The 20,965-nt window shown below is 43.3% G+C and overlaps 1 protein-coding gene across 2 annotated transcripts in view; it reads left to right on the top strand.

The window, feature by feature from the left end:
- Positions 1-19,963, top strand: part of LOC106659654 (failed axon connections) — a 28,819-nt gene extending 8,856 nt beyond the window's left edge. Inside the window, exons 2-4 of one of the 2 annotated variants that reach the window (XM_014382330.2) lie at positions 18,134-18,472; positions 19,307-19,444; positions 19,529-19,963. In XM_014382330.2, the coding sequence (XP_014237816.1) occupies positions 18,134-18,472; positions 19,307-19,444; positions 19,529-19,894 (843 nt within the window). In that variant the 3' untranslated portion in view covers positions 19,895-19,963. Of the gene's footprint in view, positions 1-18,133; positions 18,473-19,291; positions 19,445-19,528 lie in introns of both variants that reach the window. The other variant, XM_014382329.2, reaches the window with a different exon arrangement.
- Positions 19,964-20,965: the final 1,002 nt, after the last annotated feature.

Here is a 20,965-nt window from a genome sequence, read left to right as displayed (position 1 = left end):
TCGATCGGGTTAATATCAATTATTTATATTTAGAAATTGAAATTGACGTTTCGATTTTTTTTTTCTTTCGCGAGCGAGGACAACTCGAGAGCGTGTTGTATACATTACAGCGGAAGTGTGCGTACGAGCCTGCTTTTAAAAGAATCGGGCCTATCGCTAACTAATATCGCCTTTACCTCTGAATCAATATTTGTCGCTCTCTGTCTCGAGTGTTTGCCGTCCCAATTTTCAACCTTTAACGCGTGTGATCCTTTTTTTTCTCTCTCTCTCTCTTTTTCTTTCGTTTCTATACACTCATTTGAAAATCTAAACCCGCGCGCGCGCGCCTCGGGTTAATAAAGACGTGTTGAAATATATCATTCAAATGGAATTCCAATGTATACGAAGGAAGAGAAGACGCGCTTTGAAACACACTCGACAAACAAACCTATTTGTGCAGTGATACCGATATATATCCACTTTGGACTCTCTCTCTCGGGCAGAGATGAAAGGGTTTGAATTTACACACACACACACACACACACACACACACACTCACACGCTAGAGAGAGAGAACATCGATTTTTTTTATTAACTCGAATGATTGGTAACAATCAAAGCCCCGGCCAAGCGCAAGCCGTGGAATTCCGCTTCACTGAGTAGTAGTATTATGGTATATATAGTACGCCCGCGTGCTTCTGTGTGTGCATAGCAAGAGCGCGGGAGCTTTAATATAATTTTTCGCCATTCTTCGGTACGCGCACCACACACAAACTCCGAATGACTAATTTATATTTCTCTTGGTTTAACGCACAGCGCAACGGCCGTGACTAATCGAGATAAGGACAGTATTTTTATGTTTTTCTTCGTTTCGCGCGCGTATCGATGATCGTTATTATTATATATTGGATACACACATTCGCACGCCGGGTAGCAGCAGTGCAGTGGTAGTGTTATAATACAGCAGACACACACACACACACATGCACAAATAAACGCGTAACAACGCACACGCTCGAGAGCCATCCGTTTGTTTCGTCAAACAAGCGAAATTACCGTCAATCTCGATGAATTTCCGGTTACTTGTCTCTTCCTCTGCTGCTGCTGCTGCTGCTGCTGCTCGCATCATCGTATACGTATGCAGCGCGTGTATAACATTCCTTTTATTTAAGCGAGCATTACGTGTCTCGTGTTGTTGTACAAAAAAAAAAGAAAATAATAATAATGAAATTGGAAAGACGGAAAAAAAGGAGGAAAAAACAAGAAGCCACGGCATAAGCAGCAGCGGCAGCACGTATATAGTATAGAGTACATCGGTACTCGGGGCGCGATGTTATTAAACTCGGTATTAATAATTCGAGGAATGTCAAATATTTGTGAAATCGCCTGGCGCGATTATTTGTCCAAGACGACGGCGACGTTATTGGCCGATGAATATCATCGGCTCTCACCTCGTGTATAAGTGCGCGTCGTGCAGGCGTTTTCCAAAGTGGGCGCAGTTGTTGCTGCTTATGTACTGTGTCCTACTACTCTCCTCTCTCTCGGTCGACACCTATTGTCGCTGTGCTCTAACACAGCTATTCGTAGATATGTCAGTGTGCAAAGCACTACTTTTTTTTATTCCTTCCTTCGCTTCTGCTGCTTCAAATTTTGTTTTTTTTTCGAACAATCGGCAGAGAGATGTTTAAAACTTTCGCTCCAATTAGAGGCGCGTAACAATGTATTTCGCGCCCTCGCCTTTCTCGAGATTTTTACGACTCCGCAGCAGCGTCGCTCAGTAGTATAAGTAGTTTCTGTGCCGCTCGAGGAGCCGCGCGAAAATGTGAATAAATAAACGTGGGCGTTCGGTTCGAGAAAGAATCCCACAACAGAAGTACACGTATCAATCAACGCGCAGAATGCGTTTAATTGTCCTATTTATCGGGTTAAGCTCGACGTTAATGACAATTAAAAGATCGATTGACATTCCCCGCTATAAAAAAAAAAGTATGCAAATCGCGGCAAAAATGAGACGTGCCTCAACATTATAACGTTATAAATATGCGCGCGCGAGCGCGAGGATAAGAATGTTACCAACCGGCCGCGGCGGCGCGTGTCGTTATATACTATAGATACATCGCAATGGTGGTGCTGAATGTGTGCGTATGATAATTACTAATTTGAATATTGTCGCGAGCCTGGGCAATTTTAATGACGAACTACATTCCAATTGTAGAAATCACTGCTCATATAGCCTCTCTCTCTCTATACACAGACGTACCTACATGTATGCGCTGATAATCCGATCGTAAATATGTTCATGTTGTGTGTATTAATACACCACGCGCCGCGCCGTATATACCGCGAGTGCCGGGCGTGCGTTTGTACACGTCCTCTTCTTCTTCTTATTTTTGCAATGTACAACCATTATATACATTCGTATGTATAAAGAGAGAAATGTTGCAAAAGTCTCCTCTCGTACACGCGCGCGCGGGACTTTCTCCTTTGAAAATGCTAAAATATAAAAATAAAATGAAATAAAAAAAAAAGATCATTTATAATTTTCTGCGCGTGCGCGCAACGAGCAAAACTTTTCCACTGTATACGACGACGACGCGTGTGTGCTCGCTTGCTTCATTTATATAGTAGAGATATTGCGATTCGCGCAAAATTATCATTTTAATCGAAAAATGCGCGAATACGCGCGCGGCTCTAAAAAGCGTGTTTCGTTATACGAGTATTATATCGGAGAGGAATATATCGCGTATTTTTAGAATTCAAGGCGTTGCGCGCGCTCGCGCACCGAGACCGATTTTATACAGAAACCATGTATACGTGTGTGCAAGTAAGTGTATGTCTATACGATACATACACGTGTAAAACGCCGTGTATTACGCGCGCCTCGCAGCTTTGAGGCAGAGCTTCAAAAGAGAGATGCGCGCTGCTGTCTTCTTCTGATATTTCTTTTTGCTCCGATCCCTGCACTAAGCTCGCCTCGTCTCTCTCTCTCAACTAACGCTCTTTTTCGCACGCGCGATATAATTTAATATTGTGTACGACACGCTGTACGCTTCATTTTTTTCTTCATCCTTCTTCTCTCCTGCGCTCGAGAGAGAGAAGCCCCCGAAATCTCTTCTCTGGAATCTGTCGTCGGTCGATTTTGTTTAAAAATAAACTCCTCGCATTCCGGCGCGTCAGCCATTGACTCTTTATACAGTGGGCAAAGGAATTAATAAATTTGGGGCAAAGAAGCTTCTTCTTCTTCTTCTGCTGCTTCTCTGGTCTTTATGTCGTACTAGCCGTTTGATTAATGTCACGCGCAGGCGTGGCACACACGCAGTTTCTGCTCTGCATTTTTGTGTTACCCTGTCACATACTCGACTTTGTATATAATAATGATAAAATAAATACAACATAATACAAGCGGTAAGCGCCGCTGAGCGCAACGAAATCGGCTTTTAATTATCGCGGCTCAAACAGAGTGAGAAAAGTAGAAAAGTATCACACGTGGGCCACGGAGCGTGTGCGTTAGTCCGTGTGTGTGTGTTTGTGTGCAGTGCGGGTGTATTATAAAAGGTCGAAAAATGGTTAATCTATATACAGTCGTACATAAAAAGCTCGCATGAGAAAGCGACGTCCATGCTGCACAGAGAGTATTCGCAACGCACAAATAAGCCAGCATTATTATCTCGTTTAAAGTATATATACCCCCTCGAGTATTAAAGAGTCGTCGTCGACGAATAAAAAGAACTCAAAGAGATCTTCGTGTGGTAACGTTTCTTTACGGGGCTCCCTCTTCTTTGTCGTCTTCTTCTTGCTGCTGCTGGCTACTGTAGCTTCGGCAGTTTGTGTGTGACTGACTGCGCTGCGCTGCACATATGCGAGGATTCATTCGTTGTTTGCGTCTTTTTTAATCTCTTTTTTATTCTCTCTCTCTCTCTCTCTCTCTCTCTCTCTCTCTAGTTGATGTGCTCTCTTTTGCCCGTATATATGCATACATACGTTCGTTTTATAAGCGAGTTATTGATGATTTTTGATTGGACGAGGAATGTGCATCGCATACAAGCGCGCCATTATTATATCGTTATAAAATGTTACGCGAAATTATGAATGGAATTTCGAAAAAAGAAAAGTAATACAGTATCCCACACACAAACGCACGACCGATCGATCAAGACGAATCAACGACAAATTAGCCGCCGACGACGACGACGACTACGACGAATTCTTATATATTATTATATAGCCAGAGCCACTAATCTTCTCTCTTTCGTTCGCTGTTGACCGTGCACTTTTGACTCGTAATAATAATTCTTTATCTCTCGGGTATAAAAAAAGAAAGACGAACAGAAGAGGCAAACAAACGCGAGCAGCTCTTAAATTCGTGATTAATCGTCCAGATCTCGCCAAAAGTTTTGAAGGATAAGAGGAGAGAAGCGACACGAATTTTATTATTTACATAATGTTCATAATATTCATAATATTAAATACAAGAAAAGAGCTCTGTATATAATACGATATGTGTATGTGTTTTCATTCGTCAAAACGCGTGTAATTTAACCATACGTATACATCGCGCGCGCGATCATCGATCCGAGGAAGCGCCAATATTAAACGCATTCACGGAGCAGAGTATACGGGTGGATATAAGAGATTTCTTCCATACACACGTTTACGTGCAATGTGTATATTATGCACTTACGCACACACATGCACACGTGTGTGCATTCACGTACAGTATACGCCTCGTCGAGCGCGCGAGGAATGCCGCGCCGAAGAAAAATATATATACCCAACTTATCGTTGCGCGAAGCAAAATGCGCGTTTCATATGTATACCAAACTGCGCTCTGGCATGTGTTTGTGTCGACTCCTCGACTTCTGCTTTTTTTTTTTTTTTTATTTCGCTTCTTTCTTGAAGCTTCTGTGTGTGTAACGTAATGTGTGCGTTAAGTCGCTTTCGTCGTCGTCGTCGTCGTCGTGGCGCGATAATAACGACAACAACAACGCAGCGGCGGCACACACACCACGCGATTGAAAATTTCATTTTGGCGATTGGCGTGGCTCGCGCGCGTTAATCGTTCGTTTGTTTATCGACGCGCTTTCACGCGCGGCTTTCATTCATTCATATACGCGCAGGTATTCGAGAAAATTAATGTCGCGAGGAATTCGTCATTTTATTTTTTTGTTTCGTTGTTTGCGAGCTTTTTGATGCGCAAAAAGTCGAAGCATTTTTCGTAGGGTATTTAATAATCCTGATGTAAATAAGATCTTTGAAACTAAAACGCAGAAGAGGCCTAGCACGGATTTTTTTTAACTACCGCTTGTTAACAGTCCTACTATTTTTTTCTTTCCGCGAGCTACACACTTACGCGTACTTTTAAGCCGTAGATCTAAGCCAGATATAAACAAAAATTATTACTCCTTTTGTGTCGTAAAAAAAAAAAAAAATAATAATAATAAACACACAAAAGCACAATATGACTAATTTTTCATATCGATTTTTTCTTTTTATGTTGCAGGTGAGTCGATGTGTTTCATTTCGCACTACTCCGATCGGTTTTAAAGCCGTTTATTACCCACACACTACATCCTCCGCGTGAGTATAAACACGTCGAAGAGAGACCGAACTATATCTTTCGGCGAATTTTGAAGGAGCGCGCGATATAATCAATGACTCTTTGTTTACGGACGCGTTAGGGAGAGAGAGAGAAGTGCACGAGAGTGAATAAAAAAAAAAAAATTACGCGAAAGTAAGACGATACAAGGCCACCACCACTACCACCATGCGACGTCGACGAGGTAGTCGAGCGTGTCGCGGCGCGCGCGGGCACATATTATATGCGCGAGCGTCAGGTCTCTCGCGCAACCGTATACGACGACGACTCAATGATATATTTAATAAAGCGAGACGGATGGATTGACAAATCGATCTGCTGTGCACGTACATGTACGCAGTGAGATATGGCATTTCAATTTTTTTTTGCTTCTGCTCGCCGAGAGTAGTTTTCGTTTCTACATAAAACGACGCTTCGATTTCGCGGGATTTGCTCGCGCGCGCGCGCTCAATAAGCATTTGACCTATTAATAAACGACGGTTGTAAAATGTAGCTCGATCTCGAAAACTTCTCTATGTGATATCAGAACCGCATTAACCAAGAGAGAGAGAGATGCCAAAAAAAACTACCAGGAGGAAATTATATATCTATCGTATTGTAAATGTTATAAAATAAACACAGCGCTCGGGGTGTCCTTTTCCACATATCGTACGGTGGAGTAACGTAACACCTATGTGTCTATACACCGACGACCACGCGCTTGCTCTCTTTCATGCACACGCACACGCGCGACCGATGCAAATCTCTCTCTTCGCGGTTGTTGTGCGTTGGCGCGCTAAATTATAATTACGCGATGATTATATATCGTATACGCGGATTTTCGAGGCTTTTGATCAGTGACCAGTGAGGGAGATAATGGAGAGATCATCTTATATTATACAAATCGATCGGTGTTTGTATATATAATTACGTATTCAAAGCTGAAAGTTCAAAGAGCGACGGAGACGCGATGAGATCGAATCGGTGATTTAGCCATTTTTTATTAATTAACGACAGGCGAGATATCGCTCGGCACCTAAGCGCGTACATGTGCGTGTGTATAAAAACATATAAGCGCCGTCGTGCCGTTGGTTGATTTGTTACGCATAATTCATCGATAAATATGCCTTCGCGGCTCGATCGCCATGTTATACACAACAAATACCTATTAACGCGTGTGTACACAGATACGTATATAGACTCGATTTCCGATCGATAACAGTAGGCCGCCGCCGCCGCTGGCTTGTAATGTGATTTGTAAAACGTCGTCGCGTTGTAAAATAATGACACACGCGCGCGCGCGAGTTGTTGAACTTAGACTCGGTGAGAATTCGCCACGACTAACTTCCCTTTTCATATTATACATTATAATTTCCCCCGCGAGCGAGCGCGCGATGAGAAATTCACCGTGTCGCGCGCTCGTTGCTGCAGTTGTTGTTGTTCGCTCGCGCGCAGGCACGCGACCTTCGCACACATATTTATAACACACTGAGCAGCAGCAGAGAGAGAGAATTGACGGTGGTGAAAATAAGATGTAAAAGAGAGAAAGGATGAACCTTGAGACTGCACGTGTGTATGTGTGCGAGTGCGGTGTGTAGTAATCGCGCGAGTGCGAAAAGATGATGATGATTTTTCTTCGACATTCCGCGCATTCGTATTCGCTCTGGTCTATTTTTAATATAGAGAAGAGAACATCCGAAATATTCGATATTACAGGTAGTATAAAGTTGCGTAAATATTTAAATTTGCCGTAAACGCGTGAAATTTATAAGGCCAACGCACCGCAAAATACATACACATGGCACACACATTATAATGCCTCGCGACTCTACTCTCGACTGATGTTTGCGCGCGCGACTCTTCTCTCGACTCCGCAAAAGGTAAATATATTATATGCGCGCGCGCGTGCAAAAGCTAACGGTAAACGCACAAGCTGCAGGCAGGCAGGCTTTCTATACATATACGATGAGGTATGTGTATACAGAGAGTCTGTGCGTGCAGCAGCAGCAAGTGCACATCTCTTCTTCTCCTTACTTCTACAACCACTATTCAGTCGTTTGAAAAGCGAAATTTTATTTATTTATTTACGATCGCTCGGCGGAGAAAACTCTCGCGAGTTTAGAGAAGTTTTTCTTCGATTGCGCGGGAAAAAATTGTCCATTTTTCATATTTTATATATGTGTACAGCTTTTTAATTCTCCCGACGTTTTTGTACTCGGACTCTGTATACGGCGGGGGCTCCTTCTTCGATGATAGAAAGTCGAGTAAATGAAGTAGGACGACGTTGTATATATGTACACGGCGCGCGAGTTCGAAAGCACCACAACACCACAACACCGCCGCCACCGATACACCGATTGTGCACGAAGATTATTATACAATTAATTACTATTCTCCTCCTCCTCCTCCTCTCGCGCCCGACGTCGTGCTGCAGCAGCAGCCGGTAATTTCCCATGTGCGGAGGAGACCTTCTCTCCTCCTCGGTATATATGGTGGTACGTCTGGAGCATAAATGAGAAATGCCCCAGAGAGAGAGACTGACATGAGATACATATTATACACAAAGTCATTAAATCGAGCTCGAGAGCTTCTCTCGAAGGTGAAATAATATCGAATTTATAGATATTGTATATGCCGCTCTGCCTGTAAAATGGAATTTGACAGCTACCACTACTATACGACCCGTTTAATAGAAACATTGCAATTACGCCTGCGATCGTATTAATAAAACTTTGTTGCTTCTTGAATTATTTTTTTTTCTCTCTCTTATGATTCTTCGTTAATTGCGATGCTCGTCAATCACGCAAGCTCATTGTTCGCGAGTTTCACTTTGTGCGTCTGCTGCTATACGTGTAGTTCGAATCTCGAGTACTTACATATAAGCGCATTATCATCGTCGTCATCATCGCCGACAACAATAACAACAACAACAACAACAACAACAACAACAACAACAACAACACCATAAATTGCTAAAATCACATTATCGTGCATATTTTAAATTCCTCCTCGTCGCGAAGACTTTCTATAATTAAGGCGCGATTGTTCTTCAATTCATTTATTATCATTCGGCACTTTTTTCTATACATATATAAAAAAGAAAAACAATCGTCCGATGACCGTAGACAGAGAGAGGGAGAGAGCGGAAAACAATATATAATGATAATAATAATGAGAAATTATATACGCGACGACGTGTCGTGCGTTACAAGTAAGTTGCATATTACGAGCGAAGAAATTGATTGACTTTTTGTTGCTGTTGTCTACCTCTCGCGAGTGCGGTCGTACACACGCATGTGTGTGTGTATGCGCTCGTTGTTACGCACGAAAGTCTATATTATCCGATGCATTGGAATTCGATTTCTCGACGCCGCTGCTCGCGTAATGAAGTTATATACCATGTATTTTTTCTCTCTTCTAAAATCAATTTTTTTCTCTCTCTCTCTCTCTCTCTTTCGTGCGTGTGTATAGAACAATCGGGCCTGTCGGGTGTGCGAAAATCTCTCGCTGTATCGTGCGGCTTCTCGAGATATCTTCGAAAGTGAAAAGAGATCGGTTATCTGTGCTTGTGTTTAATTGGCTTCTACAATACCGGCGTTGTTGTATATACGTGTTACAATAGGATTGTGTTTTTCAGGCTCGCGCCAAAACTGATTATGAGAATTTAGAAATTGCTGCGCTGCTGCACCAGCATTTGCGCTGCTCGCCTAAGTGTGCTGCACTGTCTGCCTTAGAGAGAGAGATACATCTACGTATACATGCAAAATGTATAACATCAAGGTTCAAAACCAGTTTCAGCGTATGCACATACACACACACATATAACTAACTAACGTTTGGCAACGTAATGCATCTCTCTCGCTCGGGCTTTTCTGCGGGTCGCGAACGTCGTTAGTTGAAACATCTCGAAAGTAGGAAAAGTTGCTGAAACCATACGTATATACAGACACACTGTGTCCAATTTTCTCTTTGTACTCTTCTCGCTCGTTTTTTCGTGTCAATGTGCATTCTCTCTCTCTCTCTCTCTGCTTAAAAAAATTTCAAATGCTATTCGTTTACGAAAAGCAGCGCTCGTATCATTCCTGGGCTTATATATATCGATAAATCGCGTATATAATTCACACACACGCACACATACGTACACACTCGGCTTGGCGCTTTCGTAAACACACGACGAGCTAGCTAGCTCACTCGTGCTAGCGACGTCAGTGACCGAATGCATTCCGCGACGTCGCCGACGCTCTCTCTCTCGACTCGCTAACCCATTGGTATTCATAAAGGGGCACACACGTGTGTGTGCGTGTGTCTGTATAAATGTGAGAATGCCGCGAGTCGAGCCGAGTCGAGCGATGCAATTCTATCTGTGTGTATGTGTGCTGCGTTGCCTTCTATAGGCTTGCGGATGCAATGGTTGGAAAACTATATGTATGTATGTATCCGCGCGCGAGTTTGTCGTCGTCGTCGTCGTCGCGCTCACTCATGCGCACACTAATATAACGCCGTGTATGCACGTAATATAACTTCGTACGCGCGTGTTTATTAAAGCGACGACGACTACGACTATATACAGGGATTAATATAAGATTTATATATATTTTTTCCAGCGCTGCTATTTCCATGATTGTACGCGACGAAATGCGCGTTTCGATTCTATTCATTTATTAAATATACAGGCGCGCGTGATAAAGAATCGTCGAGCTGTTTTTTTTTTTATTTCGTCGTCTCTTTTTTGTGTGGAACGGGTGCAGGAAGGGAAGGATTTTAAACGAGCGCGAGACACGACACGACGCGACGCGACATTACGGGCGTCAATGTGTGTCATTTAGTCATCGCGTGATTCGCGGCAGCGACGACTATATATCATACGTATATCTTTTATGTGTGTTAAAACGCGTTGGTCGTCGCCAATTTCCATCACACACGCACGCACACATATATATTGAATATCTTCGCAACACGAAACGGCTCTTACGGCTTATAGGATTTTTTCGTCGTCGTCGTCTTTTTCTATCGCTATATGTATATTGAGTACGCGCGTACCTATACTACATAACGCGTACGGTAGCTTTGTTGTAATCGAGCCATTGTTTGGTTATATTCGCACACGCACACGCACGCACACACAACAACGAGACTTCGATGATCGGCGCATTATATAATATTATAATAAATCACTTCGCGCCAAACATCCTCTCTCTACTACCACTACTGCTCGTTGCACTCGTGTTTGTGCATATAATATACAACGGCGCGTTTCCTTTCGCTCGATCTTTTTGCCTCCCGTGTCTCGACACTTAATCACAACAACAACGGCGCGTTTTGTTCTTTCTCTCTCTCTTATATGCATATACGTTAGTTACGAAATTTGTCCCGGAGCTATATGCAACAGCAGCAGCAGCTACAGCTGCGGCACAAAAAATATCATTACGGCTTATTGCATTGTAACGAGAGAGGAAGGCATTATATATATGTATATATCTATATTGTGTATACGAGATGCACCTATATTACATATACATATGCAGCGGTGATAATTCGATTTTATTATCGTAATCTAATCCCCCGTGTTTGCCCTGGCGCGAGCGAGCAAAAGGCGCACCTATTTATTCCTCTCACTCGGAGGCGAAGGATTTGTGCAACAACCTGCTGTGCAGTTATAGGTGGTGGAGAGAGAGAGATGAGTGCAGACGGTCGTGTTTCGTCATTGGCACGTTTATACACACACACACTCGCTTCGAGTCTTCGTATCATAATTATATTATTATATTTCGGGTTGAAAAATGTCCACTAAACAGCTGCAAAGCTTGACTTTCGCTTAGAATATAATCAATATACGCACCACGCGCGAGAAAGCCTACCTCTCGTATCTGCATTCGTATCATTTTAACGATTTCATACGTCGTTATTATAAATTTTGCCACTTTCTCTCCTTTCAGGATTATTATCCACCTATAAATATTTTTTTTTTCTTCATTTTTTCTTAACGTAGCAACAATGTGTGGCATTTATATTCATAAAGGATTAATTGAATCGGGGCGAGCGATACGTGCGCGCGAGCGAAAGTTCTTTTGCGGTCTCTCTCGCGCGATATCCAGGTGTTGTCACTCGATAACGTTTTAATTAATTTTTATATTTATGTATGGTGTACGAGGAAATACGATAGCGTTGCACACACACACGCGCGCACGTCTGTTGGGGTGCGACGACGACGACAACTGCTCTCTGCACCGCAAACGAAAATCAACCTATTTACGTAAACGTGTGCTACAAGCAAAGACCCTTGAGAAAGAACAGCAGTAGTAGCAGTAGTAGTAGTACGTCAGCTGCTCCGTACCTCGCGTCTTTGTTTTGTGTTTTTGTTTTCTTTTTCGGAGCGCGTGCGCGAGCGGTGTATAATATACGGAGCAGCACACCGCACACAATTGTAACGGTGTTGTGCACTCGGCGGCAGCAGTAGCAGCAGCGGCACTTGCTCGCGGCGATTATTTTCTATTTGTAACACTTTTCGCGCAACGCGTATATACAAGAGAGTAATGGAAATAAAAATGAAGAAAAAAAAAAGAAAAATAATAATTTTTTCCCCCCTAGAGAGATAGAGAGAGAGAAAAAAGGCGCTCGTAAAAGATAACCCAGTTCTCATTGGAAGAGAAAAACTTTCTTACGCGCGCGCGAGCTTCGAATTATGGTATAAACGGATAATAGTTTTTTTTTTCTTCGTTACTGCACGCTTATGCATATTACATGTATCCTTCTGCTTCTTCTGCTACTACTACAAAATACCATAAAATCTTTTCGTCGAACTCTCTTCAATAAAACACACGCATATAATATACGCGGTATATATAGCGTCGCCGAGTTATGGAATGCAGCAGCTCGCACTACCACACACACAACACAACTATAAGGCTGCGTTATTCGCGCGAACACGAGTCTCGACTCTTTAATACGAATAAACGTGTTTATACATACTACTCGCGTCGAAAGCGCGGCGCATACAACAACATTAAAGAGCGAGACGATGTTTTGAATTTTTTCGGGCCACGAGTTGTGTACACACACGTACCGTAACACGAATACGAATATACGGGGCAAAGGATGAATTATCGTAATGATTTAGTCGCGCGTCGATATAAGAACAAAGAGCGGAAGTAGTTTCGAGGTATGAAAATAGGTGTAAAATATAATATAAATACGGGCCATGTACGGAGATCCGTTGCTACCCCTATATACGTAGCGTATAATATAGGGCACAATACATTAAATAACGCTTATATTAGTGCCCCCCTGCGTTGGCTCTTACTCTACGCGTACGCATATACGAGGTGTTTTTCAAAAAAGGAATCTCTCTCTCCATGTGCGCTACGTGGTGTTTATACAACCGCGCGCCAAATCGGAAGTAGTAAAATTTCCCGTATGCGTGTATGTATACGATCCCGAAAATAGATTTTTATTGCTCTCACGCGTGCTCCGGCTGTTGCAGTCGGGAAACACGTGTACATCGTGGTGCGGGCACATATCACTCGCAGGGGGGGATGAGCTAGTACACAGAGAGAGTCCAGCAGTACCCGTAATAAGCGCGAAATGGAAAGGGCGTTGGCTTTTCTCTTTTCTCTCTCTCTCTCCGTCGACGTCGCGAGCTTGAACTTGGCATCTGTCTCTCTTTCTCTTGGCCGTGGTTATAATTTTATCCCGAAACGTGTGTATGTGTGTGCGTGCGTGCAGTGATTCACTCTCTCTCTCTCCACGTTATCGCCTCTCTCCTTTCTCTCTCTCTCTCTCTCTCTCTCGTCTATCCCTCTTGTGTTTCAATTACGATGAATTAGTTAACGACTCGCGTGACGGAGCGGAGAGAGCGGTATATAACGCACACGCCACTTCTTTATTTTTTTTTTCTCTCTCTCTTTCATTCCCGTCTTTCTCTCTCACGCGCGCGCCTTTATACAAATCCCAAAAGCCAATCTCTGCTCGAGTGAAAGTACGAATAGCTCGTACTACAATGTGTCTAGATTTTAGCATGCGCGCACTAATCGTTGCACAAAAGCTCGTCGTGTAGAACGAAGAAGCTTGCACGATTGCTCTTTGGTCGGCGTCTTCTTGTGCGGCATGTATGTATATTCTTCTTCTTTTGTACTATACACACTTGGACATCATTCGGGAGTCATACTCACTCGTATTCGCGTGTGCGCTTGAACTTCGCATCGTATATTGTACATATGCGTTTACGGCTCTTAATTAGTTAATCACCCCTCTCAATTGAGCTTCTTCTCTTGGACTCCCCGCCCGTACGACGAGAGTATGACTCGAGCTTACTTTCGGTCACGGCGTACAACGATAAATAAAGCGATAACTATATACACGACGAATTCGTGGGAGTCACATCGATCTATCGATTTCACCCTGTTCGTCTCTCGTTTCTAATACTCATAAATCGGTTGTAATGCTGCTGCTTTGCCGCTAGTCTTCCGTGAGAGAGAAAAGAGCCCCAATATGGATCTGTCTATAAATAAACTCGCGAGCGCGCGAGTATCATCGTCGTCATCTCTCTATACGTCGCGAAGCAGCTGCTGCAAAAGGTTTTGACAAAACCTTGGGGGTCAGGAGGAGAAGAAGAAGAAGAAAAACTGCAACGGTTCTCTCTCGCAAGAGATGATGATGATGCGACTCCGCGATGCCGCATGTTGGAGAGTACGAAGTAGCGTGTGCATTCCGTTACGAGGCGGGTGAAGAGATAACCTTTCTCTCTCGTCTCTCTCTCTCTTACTCTTTGTTCTTGGAAGCCGAAGATAGATGCCGATGTCTGCGCTTGCGTTCATACATACATACTGGACGATAGCAAAAAAAAAAGAACGAAGTAAGCGTTTAATTCATCTCTCTCTCGCGCGAGGAAAAATTTCAATAATAGCGGCCGCTGCAGCTGCAACAGCGGCGGCGCCGGCAGCAGCAGCAGCAGCAGCAGCAGTCCCGGGGATCGATGAACCGCTCGCTCGCAGCGGCAGCAACGCAACTTCCCCGGGTTTTAGAGAGATTTCGACCTCGTTTGCGGAAAATGCGGACGCTGAACCTCCCTTCCGACGACGACGACGACGCCTTTTTTCCGACTTTATACATACATACACGTGTGAGTGTATATTGCACTTTTATGCTCCTTCACTCCCTTTTTTTTCTCTCTCTATCTCACTCGAGCTTTGTGTAAGCTGCACCGGTGTGGTGTGGCGTGGTACATATACAAAATTTGACCCGAATATTTTGGATGGGTAGGCGGGGAGCTTTATGTATCGGTTCCGCGAGCAATGCACCTTTTTTCCTTTTTTTATTTTTCAATATCTTTCTAGGCCTCTCGTTCGTCGTCAGGTGCACATACCATGATACACGGGGAGGCACTTTAAAGGTATTTCGTGTGTGCCTCGTATATAGTATATAAGTTCGCGCGCGGCTGCCTCACGGGCATACACCACACTACACGCGATAAAACCAGTTTCGCGCGGCAAAACGAGTATCGCTGCTGCTGCACCGGCATTTATAAAATAGTTTCCTCGGTCGCGCCTGTCATCTCTGCTGCTGCTCGAAGCTCTTGGGGCTTGACCCTTAAAAGCATCGATATATGGGGACACGGGTGGGGACTATTTATTACTCATTGATAATGAAAAACCGATTGTTTTGTGGCTGCTGCTGCTGCTTGAGTCACACAGCAGCGGCATACATATATACTTGGTGTAAAGATAAGGATGAATAATGCACGTTTACATCTAGAAAATTGCAGGTTTCTCTCTCTCTCTCTCGTCTCGTTTATGTATATTATATGGGTGCGCGCGAGCGCATTAGAATCGATGATAAAGCAAAACTCGCGCGAAGGTCGGAAGTAACTATCGGAAATTCCGGCGTATATATGAATGTGTATACTTGAAACGAGAGCGACGGCGTTTATAAGATGTGCTTCGGTAGCGAATAGATACACTCACTTACGCGTATTATAGTATAGAGAAGGCGATGAGTCACGACGTTTCGTTTTAGCCTGTCTATATAATACGGCGCGCGAAAGAGGGCTATTATGTCAATGGTCACACGCACTTGTAATATGTATACGATTAAATGTATAGAGGTGTCCGGAGAAAAAGCGATGGATATAGTAGCGCTTCAAAGATTCACAGAAGTCGTTATATTTCGCAGCGTTTATTGTTTATTCGACGTTATTGAATATTTCATTAGCGCCTTATCGAAGTGGCAATTAATTGCAAAATTCCGATCTCTCTTTCATCGCCTCGTGCGCGCCCAGTCAATGACCACCAGGCTATAATGTGTATGTATAAAGCTAGCTATAAGGCCTCGCCTGTGCATACACACACACACGGACACTCTGGAAATAGTTGAGCTCGCAACGCGATAAGCGCCTTCTCACTCGCTCGAGCTTTTTTCTTAATAAATAATTCAACTCGCGGATCGATGAAAACCCTCTCTTTCTCTCTCTCTCTGCCCGGTGTCTAATAAATGAAAGACGCGCTTTACATCGTGCCCGTGTGTGTGTGTGTTATGTGTGTGAGCACAAGGCATGGGCTTTGTGTTTCTCGAGCATATAACACGGGTATTTTCGAAGAAATTTCGCGCACAGCGAAATCTGCTGCTGCTGCCTGAGGAGAGAGAGAGAGAGAGAGAAGCAACATTGAATGCCTCGCGCGCGAGTGTGTGTATATAGGCGCGCAGCAGCGGCAGCATGGGAGTTGGAGTTTGAGCCGCGCCCTTTCTCACAGTACTATATACACGCAGACGCGCGCACACACACACATATATTCACAGAGAGAAGCACGCGGGGCGCGCGCTTGCAGCAGCGGTAGCAGCAGCTCGAGAATACGAGAGAGAAGGACGGAGAGACAGACAGACACAGACGGACTAAAATCGATATCATTTCTTCGGTAGTAGCTCCGAAGCCAAGCCGCCACACCGGCCGGGGGGGTTTATACATGCAGTTCGAGAGGAAAAAATTCTTACGTACCTATCCCCTCGGACATTTAATTAAGGGAGGATAGAGAGAGAGAGCTTGCACGCGGATCTCTGGAAATTTTGCTGAAGCTTGCTTATACATACATGCCGTGTCACGCAGCAGCGGTGCAGCAGTACAGGCGCCGGGGAGTGTTTTTTCTCCTGTATAATATCTTGAGTCGAGAAGGGGAGACCTGTCGATTCATCATCGTATAACACATACACTATTTACATGGGAGAGGAGGCGCGAGATTTATCGTGTTCGGGAATTCGAGAGCTGCTGCTGCTGCTGCAGCTGCACACACACACACATGTAAAACGTCTCTAAAAATAATACGTGACAAGCACGCGCACCCACCCTCTTCTATACATTTCGTTGTCGCGCGCTCCGTTTTCTCGAAAAGGAGAGAACGAAAGATAGATAAAAAAGACGACGACGACGGAGGAGAACGAGGAAAATTGAAAAATAAAAAGTCCGCGTCTATTATTCCATCCTTGACAGAGGAAGAGGGTCTCGACGTGTATATACGATATATATAATTCCGCGCACGTTGAAAGTTCGGAAAACGAAATGAAATAAAACAAAAACATAAAAAGAAATGCAAGTGCACGACTAGCAGTAGTAGTAGTAGTAGTAGATACCACACCTCGGCTGTGTGGCTCTCCTGACTAGCCAAACGCACAGAGCGAGAGAGAGAGAGAGACGACGATCAATACGCGCGTGTACCTATATTATGCTCTTTCTCGCTTACTCGCACTATAACAGTGCATAGTGTATGTATGTGTGTGTGTGCGCTGTACAAATCGGTATAAGGGGGCGAGTGAGAGACGACGACGACGACGACGACGCTGCCGCTGCCGCGTGCCGCGTCGTTGCCAAGCGACGGAAGCTGTGTGTGCACACGCGCGGCGCGCTGCGCGCGCGTAAAGAGTTCATCGGCCGCGCGCTCTCTCTCTCTCGCATACATACACAATGTGTGTGTGTATATAACACGGATGCACACAGCAGTGGCCTTTATACGTATACATTTATATACATATATGTGTGTATTATATACGGCCAATTTTTCGAAGATGGGCGTTGGTTTTTTTTAATGACGAGATGCGTGGAATGCGCATTTTATTTTACTTACCGATATCGGAGGCTCTATTTTTGATTTGATATACGTATATACTGCAGGCAGGGTTTTTCCTAACTCGCGTGTGCGCATGCACCACCCGAGCCGAGCAGCAACCCTTTTTCAAACCATGGCGCGGCTCACGCGCGCGCTAATAATAGTAACGTACTTTTCTCTTCCCCTTCTCTCTCTCGATGTGTGTGAGAGATTTTTGCGCCTTGAGCCTTACACACGTTGTACACAAAAGAATCGCTTCTCTCTCTCTATCGTCTTTGTCTCGTCAAAAGAGAGCCCATAAAATCGATATACGCGCATTTGCATCTATATTACAACCACTCTGCGAAATTCCCGAAAACATCCATCACTCGGCCCGGCAGCGCAGTAACACGTGTTTTCTCGATCGAGACACGAGACTATACAACGTATCCGCCTATTTTTTAGAGAGACTCGTATTATAATCTTATGTGTCTTTTTTTTTGTTTTGCAGAATGTCGATCACAAGATGAAGTTCCGCTCGAAGAAGGGCCAGCTGCCCTTCATCGAGCTCAACGGCGAGGAGACGACCGACAGCAAATTCATCCTGCGCGAGCTCGGCCAGAAGTTCGAGAAGGACATCGACGCAGGCCTGAGCCAGGCCCAGAAGTCCGTCGCCCACGCGACGATATCCATGATCGAGAACCATCTCGTCTGGGTGGTGGCGTGCTGGCGCACCAAGAACCTCGACCAGATGCTCAAGGGCTACAAGGTCAATCTTCAGCACGCCCTTGGCACGCGCATCCCCAACCCCGTCCTGAATTTCTTCTTTAAATTCACCTTCGGACGCAAGGTAAGCGATCGTCGCCGGCGATTCGACGCGCGGATGCACCGTCATCCGCGTATATTGGACGTTTTTTTTTTCTATTCTTTTTTTTTTTTCTTTTTTTTGAAACATACACGAGAGAGTTGGATAGCCTTTTTTATAGAGAGAGCTCTTCTTTTTTTTCTCTGGCTGCTGCTCTTTTTTGATCGTGCGCACTCTCAGCACTTACAATTTTCTTTGTGAATGTTTAAAAACCGATTTTCACTCGAATCTCGCGACGCACACACGAATAATAGATGTTGAATTATTTCAAGTAGTTTATTATTATTAACAAAATTTGTGATAACCAATTGTATTATTGTTCAGCACGTTGACGAAAAATTGACTAAATTTTCTTATTAATTCATGGGTGTTGACATAAACTTGAAAAAGCATGACTTTTTGAAAGCACTCGGTATGCGCACTCTATTTGACGTATACAAGTGGGTACGTGTGTCCATCGGCGAAGAATAAAAAACATCTAGCCGGTGTATGTAAATCCTCGAGTTAGGTTTGCATCTCGATGACGGCCCACGCCGAGATACGTCGAAGACGAGTGTCGCGTACCGATTGCACCAAAGCACTTTTATCATAGTTCACTTAGTTTAGTCGTAGTGATATTAAATTTTAAAATTATATAAATTTTTATAACGAACGAAGAACGACGCTCCGAAAAGAGCGTAGTTGAGAGAAAAAAAAATAAATGTATGGATTAAAAAAAAAAAAAAAAAAGAAAGAAAAGAAAAAAAATATTTGGTTAAGACGCTTTAACAATGTGGAGAATCTGGTCAAAATAGTGATGAATAGTTGGATTGGTTGCAGGGCGCTCGCAAAGTCAAGGCTCAGGGCATGGGCATCCACACTCCCGAGGAGGTCATGCAGTTCGGTTGCGACGATCTTAAGGTGCTCAGCGACATGCTCGCCGACAAGCCCTTCTTCTTCGGCGACGAGCCCACCACGGTTAGTATACATAAAAAAATCTTTTTCGAAATTTATAATCAACCGTTATTTAATTATTCTCTCTGTTTTTTTGTACAACAACAGCTCGATGTGGTAGCGTTCGCTAACCTGGCTCAGATCCTTTACATCGACAAAGACATCACCTTCCAGCTGCGCGACTACATGACGGAAAACTGCCCCAATCTGGTCGGCCACTGCTCGAGAATGAAGGAGCTGTGCTTCCCCGACTGGGAAGAAATCTGCTCGACCCTGGACATGAACACCCACCTGCCCAAGCCCGAGAAGACCGAGGAGAAGGAGGGCAAGGAGGAGGCCAAGGAGACCAAGGAGGCCAAGGAGTCCAAGGAGGAGAAGGAGGGCGACAAGGAGAAGGCCGATAAGGAAGAGAAAGACGTAGAAAAGGACAAGGAGGTCGACGAGAACAAGGAGAAAGACAAAGAGGGGAAATAAATAAAATTAATAACGCACTAAGACAATTTTAACGATTAAAATTATAAGAAATTAAAAGAACGAAGGAAACAAAAAAAAATCACAAGATAATAAACAAACAAATAAAAAAACAAATTAAACGACAACAGACAAAAAACAAAAACAAGTTAAAAAAAAAAACAAATCGATGATGAGATGCGCCTTACGGCGAAAGCGATGTGAGCAAACGCAAAATCACTTGCGCCGTAACGGATTTATATATAATAATTAAATTGATTCATTGATTGATTAAAAAATTATTTTCGAGAAACATCCAAGTGAACATACGACGATTATTATGATTGATATTGTGTATTAGAGGAGAGAGAGATTTTAAAGAGACAGATTTATGATGAGTGTGGAGATATTTAAGAATTAATGAACATAAAAAAAACACACACAGATAACGATAGGAAGAGAGAGAGAGAGAGAGAGAGAGCGAAAATTTATAAGATATTTAGTATACGTTGAACTCTATTTTATACCTTGGATGCTCTCTATTTAATCTTAAGACCGACAAGATGCAGAAAAACATGCACGTATGTTTTTTACTCTTTCTTTTTTTTATATAATTGACGTATGACGGAAAATAAAAAGTGTTAGTCGAATAAGAAGCAAAGCTCGCGCACTTTCTGTCTCTGCGCTTCGCTTTATGTTCTATGTTTTTTGTACTATTGTAAGTTTCTTTCTATGTTTGTTTAATCGCAATTATGCTACATTCTAATTTGTTCTACGTATATATAGATATTATTTATGTGTATTAGTAACTGTACAATCGTAAAAAAAAATTTATCAAAAGAAGAAAGAAGATCGTATACTCAGACATTCATTTGTTGCGAGGAGATTTATATTATTATTATATATTAATGCTAATGAATTTGCGGTCTCTCCCTCTGATGAATTCGATTCTATCTTTTTTCTTTTTTGAGTTTTATTTTCTATATTTAATGTTTAAGTCAATAATTAAGCCATATTGTGTTTTTTTGTATCGCAATATTATTGAATGCAATAGCCTGCCGATTGTGGATGAATAAATCGTGAAATGGGGAAAAT

This window comes from Trichogramma pretiosum, unplaced genomic scaffold, assembly GCF_000599845.2.
Source record: "Trichogramma pretiosum strain Unisexual culture from Peru unplaced genomic scaffold, Tpre_2.0 scaffold39, whole genome shotgun sequence".
Lineage (NCBI taxonomy): Eukaryota > Metazoa > Arthropoda > Insecta > Hymenoptera > Trichogrammatidae > Trichogramma > Trichogramma pretiosum.
This window is presented reverse-complemented; position numbering and strand designations above follow the sequence as displayed.